Raw genomic sequence first — 13939 nt, 5'->3', positions numbered from 1 at the left:
AGGGGTAGAGGTAGAGGTAGCGGTAGGTTTAGTTCAGAAAATGTATAACTATCTGTATATAAAAATGATGGAAGTCTATGTAATATCCTCATTTAGATAAGATATTTAGCATTAATAAGCATGAGCGTGTGTGTTTGTGTAAACATGGGACATATACATGACATGTATATAGAACAGGGCCAGCATGCGTAAGAGTTTTCAGGCTGCTGGTGAACCATGGACATGTCGTCTATGACTGTAACTTAGTAAAGTTAAAATTTATAACACATAGTTCACAATATTACACATATTTTCATAATATCACAATATCAATGTCCTATTGTTAATTACCAAAAAAAAAAAAAAAAAAAAAGTTTTATATTTGAGAATTTGCACTTCAAACAGATCTAAAAATTGAAGACAAAAACATTAGATTCAGTAAACCTTTATATGTATTTCAGTAATATTTGTGATTTGTTTTTACATACAGTTTTTATAGTAGTTTATAGTTTTTGAACAGTAAGATTTTTTTATGTTTTTTTTAAGAATTCTCTTCTGCTCACCAAGCCTGCATTTATTTGATCCAAAATACAACAAAATGTTGTTTTTTTTACTCAATTTAAAATAACTGCTTTCTATTTGGATATGTTTTAAAATGTAATTTATTTCTGTGATCAAAGCTCATTTTTTTGCATTATTACTCCAGTCTTCAGTGTCACATTATCCTTCAGAAATCATTCTAATACACTGATTTGCTGTACAAGAAACTTTTTTATTATTGTTAGTATCATCACTATTTAATAAATAAAAAGCTTTTGTAACATTATACACTATACCATTCAAAAGCTTGGAGTCAGTATCATGTGACTGGAGTAATGATGCTAAAAATTCAGCTTTGAAATCAAAAGAATAAATTACATTTTAAAATATATACAAATAGAAAAAGTTATTTTAAATAGTAAAAATATTTCAAAATTGTACTGTTTTTGCTGCTTGGTGAGCAGAAGAGACTCCTGATCAAAAACCTTTGACTGGTAGTGTACATTAACAATAGGCCACCTTCTCAAACTAAGAATCAGTTGTTTGTCAAAATTCCTAAATGTAAAGCCACTGATAAAAATCATAAGACACGTCAGTGTAAAAAAGAACCTCTGTTGCAATGAGTACCGCCTGTTTGAATAGAGGGCATCTCTATATTTGCACAATAATCTCAATCCGGCATCCATAGCGTGACCCTGTGGCCCAGTTAGAAGAGCCTACAATTCCGTAATTTGATTGGACAGGTTGCTCAGTACATGCTCCAGCAGCCAATAGACTGCACGTGGGCGTGGCCATGGGCGTGACAGCTGACGCTACAGCAATCGTTGGAGTGTCACGCTGCCATCACAGCGGGTTTTCAAGCACAATAGCACATCGTTTTAAGAGACGGAAGCAGCTACAACCATGTCTGAGGTGAGTATGAACAAACAATACGCTTTTGTTTGACATGAGAGTGTTTGAGAATTACAACTTATGATTCATGCGCTGTAATAAAGAAAACGACACGGGGCTGTTTGTACGAGTGCTTAGCATTTCATATGTCTTAAAGATTAATACCACTTTACTTAAAACGAGAGAGGTAAAAAGCCAACTTTACAGTACATGTAACGTTAGTAAATGTCACGGGAGGGCATACTATGCATGCAGACCTCAAGACACCGCCATGTCTACGTGGGTGTGGCGTGAATGTAAAGTGTATTTTAATATAGAGCTGACGTACTGAACGGGCTTTGTGTTCCGTTTGCTCCATTTCTTAATCGTTGTTTTTTTACATGCACTAACTTTACATGTGGCTTTGATCTGCGTTGCGTTTTTACGACGCTATTTATGAATAGTTGCCCACAAAAATCATGTAGTGTGACTCGAATGGCTTTCTTCCGCTGAAGATGTTTGATAGCCTCGGTCTCCATTCATTTTTATCACGTTATGAAATGTGATAGTCTGCTTACTAAAGAATGTTATACATATTTGTAATGACATGAGGGTCAGTAAATGATGATAGAAATACATTTTGAGGTAAACTATCCCTTTAAATTACTAAAAACGTGAAAACCGCTGCTTTCTTTTCAGTTCCGTTACTGTCTTTTGAAGAGCTATCATTGCTCAACACTAGGGACGTTTTGGGAAGTTATTGAATCAACTAAAATGTTCTTTAATTTTTTTTTTTTAATTTAGTTGAGTGGAAAGTAGATTTATTTTAGTATTAGAGCATGACGGCAACACGCAAACAAAAATATCGCGGGGAATGTTGTTAACGGTTATTCTTTAAAAATACTTGTCAGTTAGAGATGTTAGAAAGTGGTCTCTAGCGAGCTTGTATTTAGTCTTTATGCACTGCAATCTGATAACACGTTGCCATGATAAGGCTGAGGTTTTGTCGAGCACGTTGTGTGGTTACTGTAACAGGAAGATGGACTAACAGAAGTTGGTCGATAATGAGGAGCCTTGGTGCGCATGTCACGTAATTAGGTCAAAGAATCACAGGCATAGTAAAATGTGTGAGAGAGAGAGGGATGGAGTTTGACCCCCCTGATTAGAGGTCTGCCTGCTAAAACCCTTTTTTATTGTATGCTGGCCATTGTGCATGGTTACATAATCAGTTCATGTCACCTGCCAGCACTATGGAGCAAGACCAAGAATGTAAAATGGCCATGACCAAAATCTTTTCAGCCCTTTTTGTCAGCAATAAGAATGAGAGCTGAATGCATATGGATAGTGAGAGTAAAATGAAAATAGTTGTAATTCTACTTGAATAGAATCAAGCCATTATAAACTATAACCGTAACGACACATAGGAGCAATACTCTTGCAGTCACTTTAAAAGCTTTTTTTCTAGCTGATGAATGATAAAAATATTTACAGCCAATAAGAATCCATCCAGTTAGAAACCGAATCCATGCTCAAGCATTTAAAGCAGCAGAAGACAAAACTGCACAGAATTTTTAGCATAAACAGAACATTATTGTTTGTTGGCGTGGAGTCCGAAATTTCCATATGCGTTTTTTCGTATTTGTCGAGAATGTCACAATGGCTCTGAATTGTCAAAACACTTCTCAAAATGTTTACTACGGATGCGAAAAATGCTGAAAATTGAACCTAATCCGAATTTTTTTATGACGGACGAAAGTTTTGGAGGCAGTGTGTAAATGTGATTGACGCTCCGTGAGGTTGTGTTTATTTTTAACGTGTGAAAATTTCAGACAACAATTTCGGACTCAGTTTGCAAAGACCTTAAGACTAAATAAAGGCTGCACGAAATTCAGTGTAAAGATGAAATGCCACATACTGTAAGGCTAGACTAAATTATGCACGCTCTGATCCACCTCAGATTCTAGTATCAAACTATACAGCTGTAATTTTTGTGTAAAGATGTCTTTACACACCCAAGTTAAGGCTGCTTTGTTTTCTGCTAAAATTTTTGTGTAATGATGCGATGACGCATAAAAGTCAGACTAAATTATGCCTGCTTAGAACTACCTCAGCCCCTAGTATCAAAGAATATACCGTTGAAGTCAAAAGTTTACATACACCTTGCAGAATCTGCAAAATGTTAATGTTAATGTTAATTATTTTACCAAAAATTAGAGGGATCATACAAAAAGTTCACATATACTCCACAAAATAATAGTTGAATTTATAAAAATGACCCCATTCAAAAGTTTACATATGCTTAATTCTTAATACTGTGTTGTTACCTGAATGATCCACAGCGTTTTTTTTCTTTTTCTTTTAGTGATAGTTGTTCATGTGTTGCCTGTTTGTCCTGAACAGTTAAACTTCCTGCTGTTCTTCAGAAAAATCATTCAGGTTGCACAGATTCTTTGTTTTTTCAGCATTTTTTTTAATTGAACCTTTTCTGAATGATTTTGAGATCCATCTTTTCACACTGAGAACAACTGATGGACTCATATTAAACAAATGTTCACTGATGCTCCAGAAGGAAAAACAATGCATTAAGAGCCGGGGGGTGAAAACTTTTGAACAGGATGTGTACATTTTTTCTTATTTTGCGTGAATATCCTATTTTTTTTCAGAAGCTACAGAAGATGATTACATGTTTCCCAGAAGACAAAATAAGTTAAATTTACCCCGATCTTTAAATTCAAAGTCTTCACCCCCGGCTCCTAATGCATTGTGTTTCCTTCCGAAGCATCAATGAGCGTTTGAACTTTGTGTAATAGTTGTTTTAAGAATCAAGCGTATGTAAACTTTTGAACGGGGTCATTTTCATAAATTCAACTATTATTTTCTCTTGTAGACTATAATTAAACATCTTGTATGTAAAATAACTTGTTCAGGTCAGTACTAAATAAAAAGTAACATGCATTTTGTATGATCCCTCTCATTTTGGTAAAATAATTAACATTTTGCAGATTCTGCAAGGTGTATGTAAACTTTTGACTTTGGCTGTAGCTGTAATTGCTAGGTAAATGCATTCATGCCACCTCTAAACAGCATTGAAAAGTCTATTAAAGGTACCTATATTCCACTTCTGCCTCCTTTTCAGTGTAAATTTAGCATAAATGAATTTATGCCACCTCTGAGCATCTTCAGAAGTGCTTTGGTGCCATTTTTGCTGTGTAAATTTAATGTAACACTTATCATTATAGTCATCTTTATAGTTAAAGTTATTGGTGTGAACATGCCTTTAGTCTTGCAGTTATATGAATATCACAAAGTATCACATGAATGTCTTTGCTTGTTAAAGGCGAAACAAATTTACACTGCCGCTGTAGAATCCATAGCACCACAGCAAAAGAAGTCATGTTATACTAGAGTTGTGAATCATGTATGAATCATTTAAATGACTCATGGGTTACAGGATTGAATCAGTATGATGGATCTTTCCCTGAATGCACTCACTCACTAAACTGCAAATTAGCATAGATATCTGTGATATCTCGACTGTGTCTCACAATTAACAGTTGTGAAACTTAATCAATATTACTGAGTGGTTGTCCATATCACAGCATGTATATGTTGAGTGCTCTGTTGGCTCATGTTGTTGGTTTTCCACAGGCTGAGTTTCAGAAAGCAGCAGAGGAAGTCAAACAGCTGAAAGCGAAACCAACAGACGCTGAGATGCTGGAAATTTACAGTCTGTTCAAACAGGCCACCGTAGGAGATGTTAACACAGGTGAGCTTTTTCATATCAAAATTAGAGTGAATAAATAAATGTGGCCCATTTATCTCTTGAAAATTGCAGCTCTTTAAAAAAAAAAAAATTTTTTTTTTTTTCCCAGCTCGACCAGGCATGTTAGATTTCACTGGCAAGGCCAAATGGGATGCCTGGGATGCCAAGAAAGGTCAGTTTCTCCTCCCCACCAGCAGGGGGCAATAAAGTATAATTTTATGTGTGTATTTTTTCAGCATCTTAACATATAAAGCTCTTACTCTTTTCAGGTACAAGTAAGGAGGATGCTATGAAAGCATACATCGCTAAAGTAGAGGAGCTGAAGGGGAAATACGGAATCTAATAGACGGAACCCATCGTGGCCAGCCTGCCTTTACCTGTACTGTTCTCCCATAAAACGCCTTAAGGCCTCCAGTGTGTCCCCTCACAAGGGTGTAACAGTTATGCTGTGGCATGCATACTCTGTTCTGTGTGAGAGAATAGGCACGTTCCTCGCAGGCCAAGAGAAATCGTCTACCAGCAACTATGTAGTGAAAAACCCAAATGAATTCAAATTTATGCAATGCCATAAAATCACTTTTGGAAAAACCATGTTTGCTTTTTCTTAACAACACTGACTAAGAAAAAATGTTAAAAACTTGGATGTTTTTTTGTTGTTTGAGACCCTGTGAAAGATTTTGTGATTAAAAATAACCTGATCAAAAAATAAAATGCATTTATTGTACGAGTGTTGAATTCAAGTAATTGTTGCAAAATGTAGTAGTGCATTTCTGTAAAATGGCAAAACTCTGTACTATAATTGAGTTGTTTCCCTGAGACAGACTTGATAATCTGTCCGACCAAAACTTATATCAGTAATAGACCTAACGTATAGCAAGTACTTGATGTTGTCAATATCCTATCACAAAGACTTTAAAATATTTCACTGTAGTTCAGTGGGTTTATGTGGTGGATGAGTGTGTAAACATCAACAAAAGGTTCTAATTGACCCAAGATTTCTATCCACCTAATATCTTCACCTCAGTCTGGCAAGGGCTGAAAGTCTTTTCGTTAAAGACTATAAATTGCATAATTATGTTTTGGGTCACAGACACCCAGAAGAGACTTTGGCCGGTCAATAATTATGATAATCAGCAGTTTAGATAATTATTGATTTCTGTGAAGAGAAACATTCTTAGCAATACAGCACACTGAAAAAAAAAAAAAAAGATTAATTGAATTTACTAATTATTTAAAGGTAAGTGGTTTCAATCAATTTATTTTAGCTACATTTAAATAAATTTAGTTGGCTTGTTTTCAACATTAAAAAATGTAGCTAAAATAAATTGTTTGCAACCACTTTAAATTTTTTTTAGTAAATTCAATATACTTTTTAGAATTTATTTTTCAGTGTATGCAGCATGTAACGCCTACCTTTAGTAATTAGTAACAGCTATGTGCTTGATGCCAACAACAGATTATTTTACTAATTACTATTTATTATGTATATATATACACACACATACACCCAATATTTTGATAATATTTACATGTATTCACATGTATATACTTATAGTATAATTGACATTATATATATTTTTAATGCATCAACATAAAATTTTACACACACACACACACACACACACACACACACATATATATATATATATATATATATATATATATATATATATGTATATACACACATTTGAATGTATTTAAGAAAAATGTTATGTTGATGCATTAAAAAATATATAATGTCAATTATATGACTATAAATATATACATGTGAATACATGTAAATATTATCAAAATATTGGGTGTATGTGTGGGTATATATACATAATAAATATACACAGTATACACATATGTTAACAAAAACCTTTGTTTTGGATGCGATTAGTCGCGATTTATTTATTTATTTACTAGCAAGAAATAGTCATTTTACTATAGTGTCAAGTTAAAAACAGAAAAAAAATATTAAAAATTAACTTAATTATTTGTTAAAATAGTTATAGCAAACCAGTTAGGCTAATGGAAATGTTTATAATCGGATCAAAGCCCCACAAAACTAAAAATGTGACAATGGGATACCATACTGTTACTATTAAAAATAATTATCACAATTAATTAGTGTCCTTACATATTTCCACTATTTTCTGTCGATGACTGACATTAAAAAGTTGGCAGAAAACAACCAACACTAATTGCTAACGCACATTTTTATAGCCAGCAATTCATGTAAATACACATTTCACACATTTTTATGCATAATTTGACGATTTTTTTTTCCATGCACACATCATACGTGACATTTGGCCCAGACTTAAGCTTTATACTTATTATTACCTAGACTATTTTTATTGTTTGTTTGTTTTTAAATATCAACCATACATATTGAAATATTGCATATTATAAAGTTTCCAGGACAGTTTTGCTACTTTCATATAGCAAACGACGAAAAAATTAAAAATATCAGTTACAAAAAGCCTTATAGGACAAAAAAGCCCAAATCTTTAAGGAACCTCTGGCATAATATCCGATTCCTAGTTACCGAAAACCTCCGTGACCGGAAAACCAACTCGAAGCGCCCGTGATCTGCGTGTCTAAAGGAGCAAGATGGGACGGGTTTGAAGACTGAACTACTTTTACTGATCGACGTCAGTTAATGTTACACTAAAATTATACTGTACTTTCGACTGGAGTTGACTTGGCTGCTTCGTCTCGCTTCTTCTCGTCTGTGGGCAATATGACGGCAATGAAAATAAAGGTAAAGCTTTTTAAATGTATTTTGAATGTTTATTTTATGTTTATGTTATTGTGTAGAGTATCATTCATTTACGTGGGATGAAAGGGCGAGATATACGTCATATTTAATATCGTAAGCTCGATAGCGCGGAGCCTTTGACAAGAAGGTAGTTCAAAACAACAAAATAAAGGGTTGTTTACATGGTTCTGAGAGGGGAAACGTTTGTTACTCGCAGAAATGCTTTCCTTTTAATACCCTTTTGACATTATACATATCTGAAAGTTAAACAGATTTAAAACACTTAGCAGTCTAACATCTTTTAGTCTTTAGAAAGAGCAAAATGTTAGTGCCTGCAGCAGGATCTCATGTTGATATATGGATCAGATTTCTGATGACTCTGTTTATCTCCAGGTTGGGGCCGTTCCACGTGGGAAGCCCACTCCTATTTTTCTAGACTTATTTTGCCGGAGTCTTATTATCCTGTGCACATTTCTGTCCGTCATCCTCTCATCTGTTGCCGTGTGTGATGGTCACTGGATGCTCGCCGGTCGCCGTATGTTCGGCCTTTGGTATTTCTGCTCACTGGAGGAGGAGGAGCAGGGCTCCCAGAGTTTTAAAGCATCCTCTAACTGCACCAGACATCTGGAGGAGGCAGGGGTGGATGGTCTAGGTGTGGGCTTGGCTGTGTGTCGTTCTGTGATAACGTTGGCTGTGGTCAGTGCCATATTCGGACTGGAGTTGCTTGTGATGTCACAGGTCAGCGAAGGAAGAGACTCCAGTCAACGGTGGACCCTCGGGGCACGGCTGGTGCTGCTGGCAGGAGTAATGGCTGCTGGAGGGGTCGCAACTTTTGTACTCCTGTTAAGGGCATCTGCAACGCTCCTTGGGTTTACTCTCACCTTCTGGTGCCAGTTCACTGCTACCTTCCTGTTCTTCCTTAGTGGAATGGCAGCACAGCACATCCAGCATATCGAACCGCTGCTGCCCTTTAGTGGACATCCTGAGAAAGTGTAGAAATAAGGCCGGCGCTAACAATAAACTCTTTAAAACTTGGAGAGGGTGCATTAGAAGCTGCTGTTGGTTCATCTTGAGCATATGCATTCTTTTGGATTAATACTGAGAAGTGATTTTGAAGTTTTGCAAATAATGAGGACCTTTTTTAAAAAGGTCCCAAAAAGGCCCAATGTATCAGTGTTTTTATGAAGCAATTTGCCGGGGGGTTTTTTACCTGTCAAAATTCAAAATTACACATTGCACTGTGTTGTGTTTGAGCATTAAAGGAAATGCCTGTATACTTAATAGAAAATATCCTAGCAGAAGATTACTGCAGGCCAGGTGTTGAAATAAATGTTTTATTAGTTTGTCTGGTTGAATTTTATTTATTTTTCAATCATAAATAATGCTTTCACAGCAGATTGTTTCATTCTATTATTTGAGTCATTCATTTTTATTTTTATTTCATGTAATTAATAGTATTGATGACCCGCAGTTGACAACCGACTCCAGTTTCATCTGTGAACAAACAGTGAATCTTAACAGTTAGTCTTAATTGTTTATTTAATAAAGAAGCTCTTTTACATCATTAAACAGACCATTTACAGTATTTTTAATACTTTTTTTTAACATGAGGGATCACTTTTCGTTTTAACATCAGTTCATTTAACAACAAGATTTTTCTTTTTTGCTTTTTTCTTTTGTGTTACACAACTCAATATTTCACAAGACAATACATGGATATTAGGCATCATTATCTCAATATTTACACATATAAACAATAGGATGAAAAAAAAATACACTAAAGGGATCAATATATTACTTTTTTAACACATTTCTTGAGGTTCACTCAAGTTTTTTTCTTTTCTTTTTTGCATGAAAACAAGTCTCTTTTTTTGCAAAACATGATGATTTTCCACTGAACAAAAACGCTTAAGTTTGGTGCTCGATTTCTTTAAACTGTGTTTACACCTGCCAGGTTTGGTTTGATTAAACGCAACTCTGGTGCGATTGCTCTGTTAGTGCAGTTCGTTTGAATAAATGTGAAAGCTGCCATCAGAAAGTTGATACACATTAAACAAAAGGAGCAAGACCCATCTTTTTGGGGTTCTCAGTCCACTTTGAATCAAAGGGCTTTTCCAAATACCACACTTGTGGTCTTGACCACTTGAGACTGTGCACGCAACAGCAAGTGAGTGCACAAGACTGTCCAAGGTCCTAAAAGCGCCAAAGCGCAGTGCCCTTTTGGGCACTAGATCCACTCTATCAAATACTGCTCTGGAGCAGCGTTCAAGGCTAAGCTCATCATGCATCATGTTCTGAAAATAAACTGTGAGATTTTTGCCAAAGGTTGTGGAAATCTTTCCAGTGTACACTGTAAAAAATAAAAAAACACATTTTGTTGAGTCAGTTTAAAATAATTTGTTACCCTGCTGCATTAAAATTTTAAGTTCAGTCAACTAAAATAAGTTTATTCAACTTGAAATGTTAAGTTGTACTAAGTAACAACTTAGATATTTGTGTCTGCTAAACTTAACCGATGGGTAAGTAACCCAGCTGCCTTAAAATTTTAAGTTGATTCAACTCAAATATCTAAGTTGTCACTTAGTATAATTTAACATTTCAAGTTGAATAAACCTTTTTTGAGTTGACTGAACTTAAAATTTTAAGGTAGCAAGGTTACAAATTATTTTAAGTTGACTCAACAAATTGTTTTTTACAGTGTAAGTAAAATATTAATAATAGCAGATATTACATAGAATTTGGTAGTAAAACTTAGTGTTGCACAATTAATTGGTGCAAAGATGTGTATGTTTATCTTGTACAACATTTGCAATTGCTTTTTGTCACTTAACCTCACTTACACCTCGGGTGAGCATTATTTTTGAAGAATTCACTGGCCCGTCATTAATTATTCCACTTATACTACAGTTACCACACTTCAAGGCATTGATCAGATGATATATTTCAAGGCTTTGGTCCAGATTTTGTCCTTAAAATGTTATTGTACGATATTAGTTTCTTACACATCGCATCCAATGCCTCTGTTGCTAATTCTAAAACATCGTAACGGACGACTGAGCTATTAATGCAGACTAATGCAGTTAATAACTTAGTTATTAGAGCGAGGGAGAGAGAGAGAGAGAGCTTGTAAATTACCTCGCTGAGTCTTTGCATCTCTCAAAAGTGTTCGGCAGCAGCATCTCTAACAAAAGTAAAACTTTAAGTTCATTTTCTTTAGGAACAGCGCCATTGTTATCTCGCTTGTGAGAAATGTGACCCTGAACCATATTTGTAGCAATAGCCAAAAATACATTGTATGGGTCAAAATTATCAAGTTTTCTTTTATGCCAAAAATCATTAGGATATTAAGTAAAGATCATGTTCCATGAAGATATTCTGTAAATTTCCTATTGTAATTAAACGTAATTTTTGATAAGAACTTCATTTGGACAATTTTAAAGGCAATTTTCTTATTTTTTTATATATATATTTTTTTTTTGCATGCTCAGATTCCAAATTTTCAAATAGTTGTATATTGGCCAAATATTCTCCTATCCTAACAAACCATACATCAGTGGAAAGTTTATTTATGATGTATACATTTTAATTAAAAAGTTGACCTTTATGACTGGTTTTGTGGTCCAGGGTCACAAATGTCACGGAGGTTTTAAGTTGTTAAACTATGTTACTGCTAAAATTTACAGAACAGGACTAATAACATTACCACGTATGTTAACATGTGTAAACTATGTGTGTGCATCTGTAAGGGAGAGAGTGGGAGAAATAGAGAATGTGCTTTTTGTACATAATAAAACATAACTTTGTGGCAAAAACATGGAAATAATCTGTCTTTTTTATCCGATTGTGTACTGTATTTATTTGTTTGACCAGTGTTGTTTAGGGTTTTGGGTATTTTGCTGTTTTAGGCTGTAAGTTATTTGAAATAACTAAAATCATGTGGCTAAGTGATATGGTCATGTAATGTGGTTGAGACCTGCCTGGAACTACGTTTGCTGTGTGTTTCCCTGAAAATAATTGCACACCTTAGAACATTCATCACCCATCAGATTCAAGCATTCAACGGCCCCGTAGTATAAAGCTCTTGCATTTTTACAATCAGGTAATGAAGGCTGCATCCGAAATTCATGACCTACTACTTCCATCTTAATATTTAATTGTGTATACGATGGACACTTTACTGTCCCATGAGGACATGGGGGAGGATTTATGAATGGCAGTGACAGGACACAACTGAACCTGGTAGGTCACATGACAACAAGGCGAATGTAGTATGCCCAGATTACATTCACAGTATATACTCTTTCATAGAACATACTCTTTTTGCAGTCACAAACAGTCATGGGAATAACTGCATTATAAATAAACAGTGTTACTAACAGCGTTGTTTTTTTTCAGTAAAAAGCAATCAAATAAATTACTATTTCCTGTTACAACACTGTTACTGACAATAAAATGTGGTGTTAATGTAATTTATTAAAATATTATTATAGTTTTATTTTTTAGTTCATCTGAATGGATCCGCAGTGTACTTGTATTTGACGAACCGTAAACTCTAGTGTGAAGGCACACAAGTAGCTGTCGCTTTGTCTCACACACATGCAAAGAAAGATACAGAGCGAGAGTCTTATATATCATGCAGAATTGACGCGCCACATGTAAACAATATTCTTTGTTGTATTTTCCTGTCAAAATAATGGAGTTCCTTTGGAATTCTTTAGCTTTTAAGAACTGCTGGTTTCTCCAGTAGTGGGCGGAACTACTTTTTTTAAAGTAACACAACAGTTACTTTCCCTGGTAATTAGTTACTTTTATAGTTATGTACCTCAGTTACTATTTGTGAGAAGTATAACTATAACTAATTACTTTTTTAAAGTAACATGCCCAACACTGGTCGCAAAGTAATTACTTACTCAAAAAAGTACCTACTCAAGAGAGTATGCGATTTCGGATGCAGCCGAAAAGTTCTACACACACTGATGGTCTTCACACCCACTTGAACACTTAAAGCCAAATACAGGAAATAACCTCATGTAAGTAGACAAGTGGTCAAGTAAAACGACTGCAAATGGGTACTTGGACAAGCCCTCGGACAGGTCCTGAGGTGCAGTTTGACCAAAAGACATCTAAACAGACTACAAGATGTGACGAAGGGCAAAGTACAGCGACTGGTTATTCTTGTCATAGGAGCAATGTTGCCCTTTATAGTTCAGTCCAAGCGTGAGAACTGCCAGCTCCTTACAGCAGATCTCCATGTGTTCAGTGGAGGAATCAATCCTACTCTTTTGACTCCTTCACACATTCCATAAGCTCTTCGTGAGTTACAACTTGGTAAAAATACCACCATATGTACACGTATACAATGAGCACGTTAAGCCCAGTACATAGCTGTTTTGGATGTTTTTTGTCTGGACCACAAAAAAACCAAACTACAAGTGTAAACACACCCTAAAACTTTTCAGATATGACCACTGTTTTGATTAGCTAACGTCATTACACTTCATTCCTTGGGTGCTTCTCATTTCTTAAATAGTGAGGAAACAAGGACGCACAAATTAGGAAATGAGTCGCACCTCTTGTCACCTCACTGCTCACCACTGCTGGACGGCTATGGTAAGGTAAAGTCGTTGCTGATGTGTCACTGGAGATGCAAATGACAATGCAATGTGGATAGAGTAGGGAAAAAATTATTCATTAAAGGGTTAGTTCAGCCAAAAATGAACATTCTGTCATTAATTACTCACCCTCATGTTCCAAACCTATAAGACCTTTGCTCATCTTCGGAACACAAATTAAAATATTTGTGATGAAATCTGAGAGCTTTCTGATGCTGCATAGACAGCAATGTGACACGTTCAAGGCCCAGAAAAGTAGTAAGAACATTGATAAAATGGTCTGTGTGACATCAGTGGTTCAACCGTAATTTTATGAAGCAGTGCTGATTTCGTTGACGGATCATTTTCGGCATAATTTTCATCAACAAAAATTTTTTTGACCGAGAAATCGAAACGATAACGAACCAAAACCTCGTTTTGAAGTACAAA

General features: G+C 35.2%; 2 protein-coding genes across 2 annotated transcripts; both read left to right on the top strand.

Moving 5' to 3' along the window:
* The first annotated feature begins 1291 nt into the window (after positions 1–1291).
* dbi (diazepam binding inhibitor (GABA receptor modulator, acyl-CoA binding protein)) lies at positions 1292–5876 on the top strand. The gene is made up of 4 exons (XM_051118928.1): positions 1292–1431; positions 5038–5155; positions 5262–5324; positions 5422–5876. Exons 1-4 carry the CDS (start codon positions 1423–1425, stop codon positions 5493–5495), a joined length of 264 nt encoding a protein of 87 aa, XP_050974885.1. The 5' UTR covers positions 1292–1422; the 3' UTR covers positions 5496–5876.
* A 1714-nt stretch (positions 5877–7590) lies between these two features.
* Positions 7591–9241, top strand: tmem37 (transmembrane protein 37). The gene is made up of 2 exons (XM_051120155.1): positions 7591–7901; positions 8292–9241. The coding sequence occupies exons 1-2, from the start codon at positions 7881–7883 to the stop codon at positions 8892–8894; spliced, it is 624 nt and encodes a 207-aa protein (XP_050976112.1). The 5' UTR covers positions 7591–7880; the 3' UTR covers positions 8895–9241.
* Positions 9242–13939: the final 4698 nt, after the last annotated feature.

Source organism: Labeo rohita, chromosome 9 (assembly GCF_022985175.1).
Source record: "Labeo rohita strain BAU-BD-2019 chromosome 9, IGBB_LRoh.1.0, whole genome shotgun sequence".
NCBI classification, from domain to species: domain Eukaryota; kingdom Metazoa; phylum Chordata; class Actinopteri; order Cypriniformes; family Cyprinidae; genus Labeo; species Labeo rohita.
Note: the sequence above shows the minus strand (reverse complement) of the source record. Positions and strands in the feature narration are given on the sequence as shown.

Bases quoted from the DNA above. Each gene is read 5' to 3' on its own strand.
- dbi (XM_051118928.1), top strand. The intron at 5,156-5,261 runs GTGAGCTTTTTC...TTTTTTTCCCAG, and splicing joins CGTAGGAGATGTTAACACAG to CTCGACCAGGCATGTTAGAT. The intron at 5,325-5,421 runs GTCAGTTTCTCC...TACTCTTTTCAG, and splicing joins TGCCTGGGATGCCAAGAAAG to GTACAAGTAAGGAGGATGCT.
- tmem37 (XM_051120155.1), top strand. From the start codon at position 7,881: ATGACGGCAATGAAAATAAAG. The intron at 7,902-8,291 runs GTAAAGCTTTTT...GTTTATCTCCAG, and splicing joins TGACGGCAATGAAAATAAAG to GTTGGGGCCGTTCCACGTGG.